Source organism: Schistocerca serialis, chromosome 6 (assembly GCF_023864345.2).
Source record: "Schistocerca serialis cubense isolate TAMUIC-IGC-003099 chromosome 6, iqSchSeri2.2, whole genome shotgun sequence".
NCBI lineage: Eukaryota > Metazoa > Arthropoda > Insecta > Orthoptera > Acrididae > Schistocerca > Schistocerca serialis.
In genome coordinates, this window is record NC_064643.1 from 132664880 (window position 1) to 132682724 (window position 17845).

The 17845-nt window shown below is 38.0% G+C and overlaps 1 protein-coding gene across 1 annotated transcript in view; it reads left to right on the top strand.

The window, feature by feature from the left end:
• Nucleotides 1–17845, top strand: part of LOC126484357 (methyl farnesoate epoxidase-like) — a 204519-nt gene that overhangs the window by 179206 nt on the left and 7468 nt on the right. The window contains exons 6-7 of the mRNA XM_050107827.1: nt 8449–8554; nt 8802–8982. Of these exons, the coding sequence (XP_049963784.1) occupies nt 8449–8554; nt 8802–8982 (287 nt within the window). The remainder of the gene's footprint in view (nt 1–8448; nt 8555–8801; nt 8983–17845) is intronic.

Sequence of the window (17845 nt, forward strand, 5' to 3'; positions counted from 1 at the left end):
CTTGTTATTGGGTGTTACATTTCTTCGCCAGCACTGTCGGCAGTGGCTGGATGGTCATCGGTGCACGCGGTTGTGTTGCAGTAACGCACCCTGCATGTTCTCAATGGGATTCAAGCAGGGGGAAAGGCAGGCCTGCCCTTTTTCTGAATATCTTCTTGTTCCGTGAGCTCCTCCACCAGTGCTGTTCAATGCGGTCGGACACTGTAATCCATAAAATGAATCCAGGACCAAGTGCACCCCTGAAAAGACCCGCATTATGAATTACAGTGTCACAATAACATAAACTGCTCAGTGTACCATGTTCAAAGGTTTGGGTTTCAGTATGCCCATACAATATTCTGCCTCCGCAAACCGTATAACTGGAGCACCAAAACTGTTATGTTCCTTGCTGCCTTACATGTTGCCATCTCTCTCCACATGAGTATGCCTGGAATTACTGCTCAATATGTATCCACTCCCATTTGAGGAGACCACGCAGTCCTATTCTTCATCCACCCAGTCCCTATGCTTGTGGCGCCATCACAAATCTTTGAACACGGTACACTCACTGGATGACATTACTGTGACACTGTGTGCATCTTTTGGGGGTGCATTCTGCTTGACTTCATTTTTATGGATCATAATGTGTAATCAGATTGAACAGTGCAAGAGTAGGAGCCCTTGGAATGAGAGAGTACTCAGCAAGTGGACTGGCCTGGCTTTTCTCCGACTTAAATCCCATCGAGAACATGTGAAATTCGTTCTGGAGAAGTATTGCAACATGCCCACGTGCACCAATGACCATCTAGCAGCTGTCAACTGCACTGGTGGAGATGTGGAACGCCCTACCACAAGAACTCCTTAACAACCTTGTGGCCAGCATGAGAACACACTGCAGAACATGCATTGCCATCCATGATGGTCTCACACACTATTAATACCATGTCCTGTCTTATATAATGTCCAGGGGAACATTATAAATTGTGGTGACTTCAGTTTCAGTACTGACTTTGAATAAAAGTGTCATTTCCGTTCATACCGCTGAGTATTTTTTTCAGTTACATTCTGTACATTAATTCTTTGTATGTGTGGTCCACATTTCATCTACCTCTCTTATGTGGCCATCATATCAAGAAAAAGTTACCCCTGCCCTTCCATGTCTATAATTGAAATATTGTTAAACAACGGATAAAATAAAGTTCAGATATCTGTTCTGTCAGAAATTTCCAGACACAGGATTGGTTAAACTTAATTGTAGGACATGGAAACTAAAACAGTTTTTGCTAACACTGTTTGGAATTTCAGTAGCGAAAACAATACTCATCTTTCTGTTTGCTGCCATAGTTGATGTTCTTGTTGTAGCTCATTGTCCTAAAAAATAAATGGGATATCTCCCAGAGAGGCTTCCTGAGTCTTGCAAATTTTTAACGACCATATGTTGCTCTTCCTCTTACCGTCAGTATTGTGGCATAACTCCTTCATTAAGTAATTTCAATGAACATTAGCTGACTTCTTAAAGTGACATATTTCAGGTATAAAATTAACTTATTTAAAATGAAACACCAGATAAAAGTACTCTGCTATATATTCTTCACTTTTAAAAAACCACGAAACACTTTCTCTTCACTTCATGAAACATAAACAATACATCCCACAATGGAACATTACAGGTGAGTAACAATTTTACTTCTCTCCATCACATCTCATGACCCTCTGCCACTACCAATCACCACAGCCTAAGTGTATGATTCTTAATGATGGATAACATTTATGTAGAAAAATGCATCAGGATATAACTACATTTTCTTAAGTTTGAATATAAGATAGTTTCTTTGGAAGGTTTTCAGAATAAAAGGTAGTAAATAACATGACATAAAAAACATTGGTCTCCAGACATGGGTATTAATCAGTAATCTTACATAGAAAAAATAAGCATTTGCAAAAGTTACGAAATATAACAGAAGTAGATGATAATAATAATATTGTGCGACTAGGGCTCCTGTCGGGTAGACCGGTTGCCTAGTCTTTCTATTTGACACCACTTTGGCAACTTGTGCGTCGATGGAGATGAAATGATGATGATTAGGACAACACAACACCCAGTCCCTCAGCAGAGAAAATCTCCGACCCAGCTGGGAATGGAACCTGGGCCTGTAGGATTGACATTCTGTCATGCTGACCACTCAGCTACCGGGGGCAGACAAGTAGATGATGTATCATGATGTATGATTGATTGTGGCTGTATCAGCAGTAACACAACTCCAGGATCACGCAGGTATAGTCCCATTATAGGCCAGACACCTTGTCTGGTGTAGCAATGGTAACATGTGTATACACACATTCTTAGTGAATCAGTCTATCTGTTGCTGAAAACCATGTCAATAACCCTACAATAGTTCCTGAAAATACCCTTCACATACAGACAGGAAAATACATCAGGGTACTTAGATTTATAATATTTCTAGACTTACAAATTGATACCAAACATTTCATTTTCTCATTCTTTTTTGATTGCTATAAGAATTTAATACTTAATTACTACTAATTGCTACTGAAATGACTTCTGTAACAAATAACACACAGATCACACTATCAAGAATGCAGAATCAGATACAGTAACAGAAAATGCAGCAGAAGGACCTAAAGAAGCAATACTAACAGAAGTAGAATCAACAGCAGTGTCAGAAGAACCACGTTCAGTAACAGCAGAAGTAACTCCTCCAGCATTAGAACCAGCTCCTACAGCAGTAACACCATCTCCCTCACCAGCAGTAGCAGCACAAACTACTGCACCAGCAATAGCAAAAGAAACACCATCAGCAACAGCAGAAACAACTCCTCCAGCAGTAGAACCAGTTCCTATAGCAGCAGCACCATCTCCCACACCAGCAGTAGCAGAACCAACTCCATTACCAGTAATAGCAGAAACAACTCCTCCACCAGCAGCAACTAAACCAACTTCACCAACAGCAGAAACAGTACCAGCTCCTCCTCCATCACCTTCAAGAGTAGCAGAAAAGAATAGACCAGTCACAGTATGTAAAGTATCATCTTTGTCTCATGATGAAGTGATACCAAATGATTTGGGAAAACATGTTCCTATAAAACTTGTGGTCAGTAAAGTGAAACAAACTTCCAACCATGTTTCAAACAGACCCAAAAAATTACCAAAGAGAAATGAAGATTTTTTATGGTTTATCCCAAGGAAGTCCAACCGCCACCTAACATAGATTCCAGGGCTGAAAAAACAATTAAATGTTTTCCATTGCCCCATAATACTGTACTCCTCCCCTCCTGTGACAGTAACTCTATCTTATTTCTGCACTTAAATGTCAGGTCTCTGAAAAATAAAGCTGATGAGCTTGGTATACTATTAAAAAGTAACAAAAGAATGATTTTATGTATAAACGAACATTGGTTAAAGGAAGAGGATACAAAACTGTATGTACCATCAGGTTTCAGATTAGCTACATACTTCTGCAGACCCAGTGAATCCTATGGGGGTTCATCCATATATATTAGCAATGAGCTAGACTTGAAGTTTTCTGTTATTGAAGTTAGTGACCTATGCATTAAAGGTGTTTTTGAAGCAGCTGCTTTTATTATACCTAGTATACAGCTCATAACTGTGTCTTTATATCACACTCCTGAAAGTAATGTAAAACAATTTATAGAACGTTTAGAAAAACTTGTGATCAGTATACAAAAATATACTAAATACAAAATTTTAATCTTTGGGGATCTAAACATAGACATTAGGAAAATGACAGCCAGAAATGTTAACTTAGTAAACATGTTAAGATCCTATAATCTCTTTTGTGCTAAAAGGCACTCCTCCTGTCTTGACAATCTAATAACAAATGTATACAAATGTGATTTTGAGCTAGGCTTATTTAATGTCGATTACCTGTCAGACCATAGAGGTATATGGGTGAAACTAATTACTAAAAAACCAAAAGAAGATGAGGAACAAACTCAGTGTGTCAGACTATCTACAGATACAAATATTAGCAAGTATAGAGAAGAACTTAAGTCTATAGATTGGAATACTGTTATACATTCCTCCAGAAATGTTGATGAAGCCTTCAGCACATTCCTCAAAATCATTTCTGAAATCTTCCACACATGCTGTCCACTGGTTAAAAAACAAAAAAACAAAACAGTTAGGAAACCTAGCCACTCAACTTTACAGAAGTGGTTTTCACCCCAATTACAAAAACTGAGACTATTGATAATTACTTGTCACGATAAGGTCAAAAAGGGAGCAGTAGATAAAGAAACTTACAAAAACCTGAAAAGAAAATATAGATCTGAAATTAAAATAGCCAAGTGTAAGGCAAATGGTGATTTCATTAAAAAATCACACAATAAATGTAAGGCTGCATGGAAAGTAATAAAAGCAGAGCTAGGTATGGATATAAACTACAAAGACAACACAAATGCTACTAACGTCACTGCTGATGATTTTAATCACTTTTTTGTCAACTCTGCCAATCTTAGCCTTCCAACCCACAGCAATCAGAATTCCAATTCAACACATACACCTATTTCTCACCCCATATCTGGCAGAAATTTTCAACAAAACATTACAAACATAGTGTCAGCTTGTAAATGGAGAGAAGTACAAGTAACTGATATAATTAAAGCAACCTCTAAATTAGGATACTCTAGATCTGAAGATGTGTTGGCCTGTCAAACTATGTAATTAAAAAAGTTGTAGATCTCATAACATATCCTCTTTGCATACTGATAAACTGGATGCTCTCGAGTGGACACTTTCCAGAATGTCTCAAAAAAACAGTTGTCATACCATTATACAAAAAGGGTGACAAGTCCTATATCAATAATTATAGACCAATTTCACTTCTGCCTATTCTCTCAAAAATAATAGAACATTGCATACTGCAGCAAATATGCATACACCTATCAGACAATAATATATTAAATGATTCTCAGTATGGATTCAGGTCAAACTAATCAACAGTCAAAGCAGTTGAAAACCTTATCTCTTTTGTACTAAGCGCATTTGAGTCAGAATTATCTGCTGAAGCCATTCTAATTGACTTGAGTAAGGCTTTCGACTCAGTTAACCACAAATTATTATTACATAAACTGTGTTGCTATGGAATCAAACACTTGGAACTCTCACTAATTGAATCATACCTCAGCAATAGAAAACAAATAGTAAAGCATAATGACCAACAGTCACAGACTTGAGTAGGTATAAATCGAGGTGTTCCTCAGGGCTCAGTGCTAGGCCCTCTACTATTTATATTGTTTGTAAATGACTTTCCGAATAACTTACCCTGTAAATCTATCCTTTATGCTGATGACACAACATTAGCTAATTCTGGAAAGGATATAAACATATTGAAGGAGGAAAGTGAAGAGTGTCTCAAAATATCTAATATCTGGTTTAAAGCTAATGACTTATCTATGAACCATGAAAAGACTGTCAAGATAATCTTCAGTTTATCAAACAGTAACATGGAGTTATCTGTTAAACTACTAGGAATACACATTGACTCAAAATTAACTTGGGACACATACAGATTATCTATGTCGAAAGCTATCACGAGTCATCTACCTACTAGCCAAACTACACACGTGTTACACAAGATTTATTGCTTCAGTCATACTATGCCATCTTTCATTGCCATCTACAATATGGCATTCTTTTATGGGGTAACTCTCCAGGAGCCAGAAAAATTTTCACTTGGCAGAAGAAAGCAATTAGATGTTTTTACGGAATCACTGACAACAAGACCTCATGTAGGCCTTATTTTAGAGACTTAAAAATTCTCACAGTCCCATCTCTTTACATATATTGTTGCCTATTAAACATAAAAGAAAACTTAAACCACTACACTATAAGGAAATCAGTTCATCAACACAGTACTCGACAAACAAATATGATTGATATACCCACAACCAGGCTTAAGAAAACCCAATCTAGCTATGAATACATAGGCATAAAATTATTCAACACTTTACCCGTACAGGCTCAATTGGTTTCAATGGATATTTTCAAAACTAAAACCAAAGTTTGGATGAAGAAAAATACTTTCTACAGCGTAGAAGAATTTCAGAATAGTTGTAAAGATGATCTAATTTATTGATAAAATAAGGCTTACTGTTATGTATAGTTATGGATGTAGAGGCAGCTAGCTATAAGCTAATAGGGTACAACACTGTCTTCTTTTTTCCATGTAATATTTTTGTTATATGAAACATAATGTACAAATAGCTATAATACTTCTGACAACATTGATTGCATGTTAATGCTGATAAATTATGGCTTACTGTTATGTATGGATCTAGGTGTAGAGGCTGTTGTAACCTAATAGTTTACAACATTGCTATATTTTTACTATGTAATATTTTGGTATGTAAAACATAATGTACAAATAGCTGTAACTCTTCTGACGACATCGATTGCATGTTAGTGCTGAAAGATGGCTAAAATAAATAAATAAATAAATGTGCACATTTTTTTGAGGAATATTATTCAAATGTGCCTTTCAGTTAGGCTTACTGTATGTCTGGAATTAGGCTGGACAGTTGTGATTTTTTAGCACTGTCAAGTAAAGTCAAATTGCTAAAATGTACGACATCACATTTTTAAACATTCTCTTATGATTGTACCTCTCTCAGCTGACCTCAGAGTAAGCACTGATACAGACAGGTAGGCATGGCTGCTGGTTCTACCACAGCTTTTCACTTTCAGGGTGAGGTCACTGGGGTTGGGTTCAAATTTTTAAAACCATCTGTACAGTGATGTAGGTTAAGCTCAGGTGTCTAATTCCACCCTTAACGTGATGATTAAAGTGATGTAACAGAGGGTTAAAAATTTTAAAAAGTTGCATTTAAATCATTTAATTGAATAAAATAGTGATCAAAATCATTTCGATAAATATTTTTAAAAAAAGTTCAATGCCTGATAAAATTCTGTTGAGAAAACAACACATACCATTTTAAAATGAAACATTTGTCCAAGACCACAAAAATACTGAAAATACATAAACACCACACAGCAAACATCACTACTGAACTGAAGCAAAGAAGTTCAATTAGAGATTCTGCAGTAGTAACGTGAATTTCTGTTACATTATTGGTCACATGGGTGACAGTTGTCAGCGACCATTGTTTTCAATGTTGTTTTAAAAATGAAACAAAAAATGTAAGATTCTACTAATAATTACTCAGCACCACAGGTGACACTCTATGTTTATTGTAATGTCCACACATTATTTATTTTAATGAAAACAAACAAAAATAAACTTATACTGCAGTAAAAATGAATAATGAGTGTTGTTTGTGTACTGCAGTACTTGTATGTAAGCGTCACTAATACAATAGTTAAACCAGTATTTCCAAAATTACTTCCTGACACATGTATTACTCAGTCTGCACTGTCCAAACAATTGATGCAAAGTGCCTTCAAATGTTCACGGCAGGCCTGCCTATCACACGTAATACATCACTTTCTTGTTAATTTGTCCCGAGATCTAACTCACTCATAACATCTTCCTCTTTTTCCTTTTATTTCCCCTTGCAGCCTGTTTACACTCTTTTCCACTCCAAGCAGTGAAAGTTCATGCCTCCTGATCTGCCTAGACACCAGTTGTCCTCAACCTGTCTATTTAGGGTCTTGTAAGTTCCCATGCAAGATTGGTTAGGACAGTAGTGCTCTTCAGTGCTTGATCTTCATTTTTATTGTATTTATAAATATAAATTGCATTTATTGCAGCTAAGTTTAGTGGCTTGTAGAACTCTTTCATAGCCCAGTGCCTTGTATTTTGAGCCTCATCATTTATTTATTTATTTATTTGTTTTATTTATTTATTTATTTTTTGAGACAGCTTGTCAGGAAAATCCACACCAACTTTTATCATGTTGTAAAATGGTACAATCTCAGGCTTTTTCATGTCCCCTGTATCACTGTCAATAAATCTGTCATGGTGCATCGTAGAAATTACAAGGACAGCTTTATTCTTCTTGTGACAGTACAACAACAAGGGTATTGTGTGAAGCAATGTGAAGCATATTATACAATATGAAGTATAAACCCAATAATATAGACATTAAACACTGAATAACAAATAAATTATTTGTCAGAATAGAAATGGAAATGGCAACACCAATAGTGATGTGGTTGAAAATTGTCAGTCAGAGCACACAATGTGGATACACTTATTTTTATACTCCGTAACATATTCAAACAAAGATGATGAAATATTGACCTTTAAAGGGGACTGCACCCCCCCCCCCTCCTCCTCCTCTTTTCCGAAGCTATACAAATGCATATCTGTGGACAACTCGTATGGGCAACAACACAACAAAAAGGAAATCGCTGGCTGACATATGTCACCCATGCGACAATTCGAGGGTTAAACATCATAAAGAGAGAAAATAACTATGTACTTTATCTTATCATTACAACTTAACTGATGTCTTGTGTGTGAACAGGAAGCAGTGCACCAGCACAGGGAGACTCTAGATGTGGACAATCCACGAGATTTCATTGACGTTTACCTGCGGGAGATGGATGCATCCAAGGACCCTACATTCACAGGTTAGTGAATCTTGTGTGAAAAGCACTAAACTTCATGCCTGTAAAGCCATTATCATTTTTACCATACAAACATGCTAAACAGTATTGTGCACACTTTTAAGCTGAAAACTATTCTTGGCTGCACTTCTCTCTGTTGCTCTAATGCTATTCATGTGAGTACTAGTCAAAATTGTGGCATTTTTAACAGATGCGACAGCAATCCAATGCACATCGTGCCAAAGTTATTTCTTCTCTCTTTTTCTTTCAGAGGATGGACTTGTGGCCACTGTATTCGATCTCTTTGGTGCTGGTGCGGAATCAGTGTCCAACACATTGGCATTTGCTGTGATGTACCTAGTTCTCCACCCAGACGTGCAGCAGAAACTGCACAAAGAACTGGATCTCGTTGTGGGGCAGGCCCGCAGGGTCTCTCTTGAAGACAGGCCACAGTATGTTGCATTAAGTCTATACAAAGTGGTATTCAAAAGTTCCAAAAGTATTTTAACTAAAATTATTATGTCTCACCTAGATCTTATTCTGCATCAGCTCCATCCCAACATTTCTGCTGCTTCTAAAATAGGATGTTTAGTATCCTCTGCAGTTCCACTTGTAATTCCTTCATTGTATCAAATTTTTTCCCCTTCAACTTTATTTCATCTTTGGGAAAGGAAGAACTCATATCTCACATGCAACAGTAGCAAAGTAGGTAGTTTGGCACCCAGCATGGAGTTTGAACTTGTCACCCCACCCTCACTTTGGAAATTTGGCAGCTTGCGAAAATATTCTTAGATGTGGAATTACTACTATGATCCCTTCTTCAAAAATATCACTATAATTGTGAACTAAACATTTTACAATCGTTGTAAATTCTGTTTCTGAGGTTTTAATCAGACTGCTGAGGCCGAAGACAGCAAAATAACCTGATATAAGTCACGTGGTTTCGCAGTGTGTGTATCAGTTTTCATAGAAATTTGTCAACTCACTTTCTGCACAGATCAATAGAGTGGTACAAGCAGTACCTTAGGTTTAAATTCACAAATTCTTGGTTGAACTCCTAAACACATTCCAGATACTGTAGCAGCATTGTCTTATATTTGTCCTCAGCTCATTGTTCTATCCAAACCATAAGACATTTAAAAAATATTTTTGGGCATCATGCCACACGATGTTGCAAGTTCTGTTACCCCACTGGAGCTGGTACCCGGTGTGGATCACTCCCCACACACCCCCCAGCTGTACCACTGACACAGCTGATGCAGAACGACTATCTTCTTGTTCTTAGTCAAAATTTCCTTCTGTATGTTGTCATGCATTTTCCTGGTAGAGTGCCTAGTCATTTATACACCACTTCTGAGGACATTTTCTCCTTATGTAATTCCTGAAACATCTTAGAACATCACAGTACAACACTTAACTGATTGCCTGACCAGGAGGAAAGAACTCTTTCTGAATAATCCAAATATATATAAAAATGAAACAGATCAACAAGAACTTCATATTACTCTTGACTTGTCAGCCTTTTTTTAGCCTAGGTGAAGAAGGATTCTCGAACTACAACAATTGTTGTTTGGTTTCAGGGTTACAGGGACAAGCATCAAAAGAAAGTTTGGATCATTATGATGCAATTGTTTAAGTTCCCTACAGATTTCTACATGATGGTGCTTCTGGTTACCTTGACACAGTCAAGACATAAACTTCTTGTATACAGTTCTTCTGACAGACTATGTTTATAAGTCCATAACTTACTCCCAAGGTGTTGCTGAGATATTGGATGATCTTGCAGAACCAGATCAATCACTTTCTGAACACCTTCTGGTGTGATGCCAAATGGAATAATCATTGTCAGTTGATGTTCACCAATTCCTCAGACGCTTGTTACCGGTTGCAGGTCTATGTCCAACCTACAGCATTGTCTCCAAAACCTTACTTATACAAATGAAAGTGTTCTACTCCTCTGAGAGGAATTCCTTAATACTATAAAAACGCTTATTGCTGAGGAACTCCTTCAAGGCAATTTCAAAGCAGCTTCCACTTAAGCTTTTTAATTTTTTTGGAAGTTTGTTACAAAATTTGATCCCCATGTAATAGGGGCTCTTGTCTGCACTTTTTTTATCATTTCTTTCCAGGTGATAATCATCATCCCTCCTAGTATTGGACATGTGCACTTCCCTATTTAGATGATTGTACTGCTTGTATTTTAGCATCAGCTGAACAGTTCTATAAATATATAGTGATGGGAGTGTTAGTAGTTTCTTAATTTTGAAAATTGCTTTGCAGGACTCATTATATCTAAGCTTACATATGATCCTAACTGCCTTTTTTTTAAGGATGAATACCCTGTTTACATGCTAGGCAGCAGCACATCCCCGTACTTCAATTCCATATGTGAGTTATGGATACACTAAAGCATAGTAGATTATACGCATTTGCTCATATTTAAGAAATTGTGACATTGTCCACATTGCATAAATTTATTTGCTTAGTTTTTGGCATAAGAAATCGATATGATGCACCCAAGAGAGATGCTGGTCTAACATTACACCAAGGAATATAATAGAGGGAAACAAGTAAAAGTACGAGTGTAGGACAGTAAATCTTTGACGAGGGCTATGTATGTGCGGATGGATATGTGTGTGTGTGCGAGTGTATACCCGTCCTTTTTTCCCCCTAAGGTAAGTCTTTCTGCTCCCGGGATTGGAATGACTCCTTACGATCTCCCTTAAAACCTACATCCTTTCGTCTTTCCCTCTCCTTCCCTCTTTCCTGACGAAGCAACCGTTGGTTGCGAAAGCTAGAATTTTGTGTGTATGTTTGTGTTTGTTTGTGTGTCTATCGACCTGCCAGGGCTTTTGTTTGGTAAGTCTCATCATCTTTGTTTTTAGGTATATTACACCAAGGAAGACGGTTTGATCTTTCAATTTTATCTCTGAACCATTATCAGACACAACACTCCATTTCATTTTATCTTGTTTGTGGTGTATTTGAAGTTCCATTAGATTTGTTTTATTGATGTTTAAGTTTAAGTGATTTATTTTTGAAGTAATTCTTCAGTCCAAATAAGAAACCAGAACAATTTTGGGCCAAATCATTCTCATTGGTTCCCCAGTTAACAATGGTTGTGTCATCCGCATAGTTAAGTATCTTGCTGTTGTATTCTGTGGGCAGATCATTAACATATAGTATGAACAATAAAGGACCCAGAACTGACCTTTGGGGCACACCATACCTTACTATAGCTGGACTGGAGCTGTACTTCTTAATAATGTTGCCCACTTTGTATGTGGCTTGTGTGACCTGATATCTGTCTTTTAGGTATGACTGTATGAGACTTTTGGCTATTCATGTGATACCATAAGTTTCCAGTTTCTCAAGTAGCAGCTTATGAGATACTTTGTCAAAGGCACGTGATAAATCTAGGAACAAACATGCCACATTTTCTTTTTCATCTAATTTCATAAGTATCGTATGTACTACATCACATATGGCAGATGATGTTGAATAGCCTTTCCTAAAACCATGTTTGGTTTCTCATAGCTCTTTTTCTTTGACTGGAAAGTTTTCTGACAGTAGTAAAATAGTCTTTTCTAATACTTTTCTTAGGATTGGAATGAAGCTAATGGGTCAGTAGTTTTCAACTTTGTCAATACTACCTTCTTTGTGCAATGGCTTGACTATTGTATATTTTAATACAGATGGAAACACACTTTTATTGAAATTTTCATTGAAAAGGTGGACCAGAAAGGTATGAGTGAATGTTTGCCTCGTTTTATTGTAACGGAGGAGATTTCATCCCATCCCATAGAGAATTTGTTTTGAATTTTATTTATGATTCTCTCTACTTCAGTTGTATCTGTTTCATACATTAGCACTGATTTTTGTACCTGGTAAGGAGTTATGTTGTCATCAGTGTCAAAGGTCACACACATGTTACCTGAATTTATAAGGTTGGTATAAAAACCTTGCTGATCATATATGGATCTGAAATATTTACATTATCAGTCATTAGTTGGATATTGTTGACACTAGGCTCTGATTTTCTGCTGATTCTCTCATTTACACAGTTCCATACTGATTTGCTTATGTTATTTGAGGTAGCAATTTTTTGCTGTATAATTTGCTTTGTGTATATATTCAGTGCTTGTTTATAGGCTTTTTGACATGTTTAGTTGTTGTCTCCAGTTGATGTACCTGGAAACGTTTTATATATTATCCAAGTAATAAACATTTTCTTCTTCAGATGTTTTACTTCTGAAGGAAGTCTTATTCGGTTTTGAGAATATTTCTTTTTGAAAGTAACTGGACATGTTACATTGAAATGGGCAAGGAAAGTGTTGTAAAAGTTACTCCATTTGTCTGCAACATTTTCTGCACAATATATGTCATTCCATGTCTCAGACTGCAATGCGGACACCAACTTCTCTAAACATTTTTCATTTATACATCTTATTTCCATCTTCTCGTATGTACTTTGTGAATCGTACATATTCAGTATTTCCATTGTTTGGCAAAGATGATCAGAGAGGTGAAGGTTTATTATGTCAACTCTGCAGTTATCTAGTTTGGTGTAAAGTGATCTGTACAGCTAGAGGAGTCTTTAGTTAGTCTTGTTAGCCCATTAACTCTGTCTGACAGATTATAGCTACACAGAATATCATTTACTTTTTCATAATACTTTAAGGAATCTGTATTAAAATCACCAGTTATAACAATACCTATGTTCTTATACTTATTACATACAATTTCTATAATTTTTTCCATGTTTTGTAAGAAATTAATCACAATACTACTAGGAGATCTGTACAGACCTATAACAATCAGGGGCACTTTATTTACCAACAGCTTTATTGTTGAAATTTCAAATGTCATTTCCACACTAAGTTCTGTGATAAAATCCAGTTTTGTGACATGTAGATGGTCTTTACAATATATGGCAACTCCCCCACTTTTATGTTCTGTTCAACAGAAATTACTACTCAGAGTATAGTTGTCAAATTTAGTCATTATAATTAAAGTATTAGACAATCCATGTTCTGTAAGAATGACTACATCTGCATTTTCCTCACTTAGTGTTTACTGTAATTGTATGCACTTTTTGCTTGGGTACTGTAACACACATTTTGTTTCTTGTTTCTTCAGGACGTTCCTCCCGAAAAACTGCCTTTTCACAACTTTGTGACGTCTTAGGTGCAGAAATGCGGACATTTTTCTGTTTAAATAGTTTACTACCCCCATCAGGATATATTAGTTTCCCTCGTTTATGATTTTGCAGACATCCATATACATTTTACTTAAAGCTGCAGAGCCTAGTCTGTTCAAGTGGAAACCATCCCTCCCTAGACATTTATCATATAAAAATTTATTAGGATCAATGAATATTGCTCCAAGTCTGTTGCACTGCTCTCTCACACCACTGTTTATTTTGAAAATGTACTTTTCACTTACTGACCTCTTATTTACAATGCCACTAATTATTATTTTTGAGGATGGATAAGCGCTTTTTGCTGAACAAATCAGGTTTCTGGCTTCGTTAGTATGTTCTTATTCACTGCTATTTCAAACAGAATTTTCCCAACATGGATGAAAATGCCTTTGTGATCTTGTCTGGCTTCCGTTGCATTGGTTCCCACACCCTGTTTTGCTGTCGAAATGCTTGTCATATGTTTACTAAATTGGTAAGTTCTAATTCCAGGATGAACATCAATTTCGCATTCTGGTACTACTATATTTTTTAACAGCGAGTCGCCTATTATCAGATATTTTTTTGGTCGTATGTTTTCATCACATGTTTTTTCCACTTCAGTATCAACCTTGTTTTTCTTTTTACTATAGTTTACTGTCTTCCATTTGTATTTCAAGACTGATTTCCTGACTAGTGCTTCATTTGTCATCTTCTCATCAGATACAGAGCCTACTATTTGTTTATTGTCACAATCACACGGGTTTGGTTCTTGTTTTTTGCAGACACACGACTTTGATTCAGTTACTAGATTGGTATTTCCATCTACATCTACATGGACACACTGCAAATCACATTCAAGTGCCTGGCAGAGGGTTCATCGAACCACCTTCACAGTTCTCTATTATTCCAATCTCGTATAGTGCGCAGAAAGAATGAACACCTATATCTTTCTGTATGAGCTTTGATTTCCCTTATTTTATCATGGTGATCGTTCCTCCCTATGTAGGTCAGTGTCAACAAAATATTTTCGCATTCGGAGGAGAAAGTTGGTAATTGGATTTTCGTGAGAAGATTCTGATGCAATGAAAAATGCCTTTCTTTTAATGATTTCCAGCACAAATCCTGTATCATTTCTGTGACAGTCTTTCCCATATTTCATGATAATACAAAACGTGCTGCCTTTCTTTGAACTTTTTCGATGTGCTCCATCAGTTCTATCTGGTAAGGATCCCACACTGCACAGCAGAATTCTAAAAGAGGATGGACAAGCATAGTGTAGGCAGTCTCCTTAGTAGGTCTGTTACATTTTCTAAGTGTCCTGCCAATATACTGGATGACAACAAAGGCATGTGCATTTCATGGGTAGTGTGCAGGAAGAACCACTTAGCTGGAGAACATAGAAGAAGATGATAAGGACTTGGTAGCATTTTCTGGGGATTCTACTTTTAAACCATTCCTTGAATAGACAATGTACTCTATGAATAAACAATTTACAGTAAAATATTAGGTATTTAATAGATGATTAATGCACTGCAAATTTACTTACACTGCAGTGATTAAACTGTGGGCAGATTCATTAAACAAACATTGTTATTGTAGATAATTTAGTTAAATTATCTAATTAAAGCGGTCATTAAATTTCATTCATCTATGTAATGTATTGTGAGAAATAGGCGCGGGGTTCCATTATTCTTTATTATGCTATTGGCAGTAAGTTGGTGTAAATAGTAAGGTAAGGTAAGGTAAGACAAAGTTCCTCATCCTGGCATAAGGCGGGTGGATCATGTGTGACTGACTGCAATGTCTTCCCCTGCCAGTGATGTCACTGGATGGAGTATGGAGGGACATGAAGCCAACACATGACTCTTTTGGTCATTGTGGGGTTTCTGGACTTTTGAACTGCTATTATTCTTAAATAGCTCCTCAATTGACCTCACAAGTCTGACTGCACCCCATCCCAGTTCTTCCAACAAGGAAAAATCCTTAGCACTACCAGGAATTGAATTGAGATCTCCTGCGTAGCAGTCAGCCACACTGACTACTCAGCTACAGAGGCAGACTGTGGAAACAGTACCAAGCACAAATCACCTAAGAGTAACCGTCCAGAGTGATGTCAGCTGCCAAACATCATAAGCTGGCTTGTGGACTATAGATGATGATGTAGACATTGTTAATATTTTGTGCATAACGATTTATAGTTTCACAATGGTCTTAATGTGAGTGAAAGCATACAAAGGTTAATGCCCACATATAAGTTTCAGTTCAGTACCTTAATTTAAGTATTAACTGTATTTTTCTTACTTGTCACTTCTCCTTCCGTGTGTTTTTGCTTTTAAGAAGCTTTAATTGTCGAGTGCTAGTAATAGTGTTCCATACATTTCGTATTTGTTTTGAATACTGTCAGAGAGAGTCCCTTTAGTCAACCATAGTGCCAGTAGTGCTAGTGTTTGTTTTCAATGCAGTCCAGAGACAGGTAATGCTATTTTCATTGTTTTCTACAAGAAGTGGCTAGCAACCACAGTTTAGTCAACAATCAGCCACCTTTAGTGAATTAGCAGTCTAGTTAAAAGTTGATTAACTCTCTACAGTAAATTGAGATCTTAGGATGGATAGGATGTGTGACTGCTGTGTACGGACGCAGGAGGAGCTGGCCACTGTTCGCGAACAGCTGAACGTGTTGATGGCCGCAGTCAGCCGTCTTCAGGCTGCTGCCTCGGAGTGTAGTGGCAGTGGGGAGTCTGGTGCGTCGCATGGTACACCCCAGGTGTTACATGCTTCACCCACTGTCCCTGCTGTCGAGACATCTTCGCGGGTACCGGGCGCGGTTGGGCCACCCTCTCCCCAAGGGGAGTGGTGGGTTCAGCGGCGTTTGCGGCGCACGAGAAGGAGGGTAAATGTGGAGGCTGGCCGTGTGGCATCACCCGCTCTGCCTGTGAGTGGACATGTGGCCGCTCCTTCAGCAAGGTCCGAGCAGGCACACGGGGGGAGGGGTTTATTAGTTATTGGGAGCTCCAACGTTAGGCGGGTGATGGAGCCCCTTAGGGAAATAGCGGAAAGGTCGGGGAAGAAGGCCAGTGTTCACTCTGTCTGCTTGCCGGGGGGTCTCATCTGAGATGTGGAGGAGGCCCTGCCAGCGGCGATAGAGAGCACTGGGTGCACCCGACTGCAAATTGTTGCTCATCTCGGCACCAATGACTCCTGTCGTCTGGGTTCAGAGGGGTGGAATCAGAGCTAACTATTTGTAGTATCGTTCCCAGAACCGATCGCGGTCCTCTGGTTTGGAGCCAAGTGGAAGGCTTAAACCAGAGGCTCAGACGATTCTGCAGTGATCTGGGGTGCAAATTTCTCGACCTCCGCTATGGGGTGGAGAAATGTAGGGTCCCCCTGAATAGGTCAGGCGTGCACTACACGCCGGAATTGGCTACAAGGGTAGCGGAGTACGTGTGGAGTGCACATGGGGGTTTTTTAGGTTAGAGAATTCCCTCCCTACACCCGAGAAGATGCCTCCTGAGACGCGGCAAGGTAGGAGTAGGCAAAATGCAACAGGGAATAACAATATTAATGTGCTAATAGTAAACTGCAGGAGCGTCTATAGAAAGGTCCCAGAACTGCTCTCATTAATAAACGGTCACAACACCCATATAGTACTAGGAACAGAAAGTTGGCTGAAACCAGACGTAAACAGTAATGAAATCCTAAACTCAGATTGGAATGTATACCGCAGAGACAGGCTGGACAGTAAAGGGGGAGGCGTGTTTATAGTGATAAGAAGTGCAATAGTACCGAAGGAAATTGACGGAGATCTGAAATGTGAAATAATTTGGGTGAAGGTCACAGTTAAAGCAGGCTCAGACATGGTAATTGGATGTCTCTATAGGCCCCCTGGCTCAGCAGGTGTTGTGGCTGACCACCTGAAGGATAATATGGAAAATATTTTGAGTAGATTTCCCCACCATGTTATAGTTCTGGGTGGAGATTTTAACTTGCCAGATATAGACTGGGAGACTCAAACTTCATAACGGGTGGCAGGGACAAAGAATCCAGTGAATTTTTTTTAAGTTCTTTATCTGAAAACTACCTTGAGCAGTTAAACAGAGAACTGACTCGTGGTGATAACATATTAGACCCTCTGG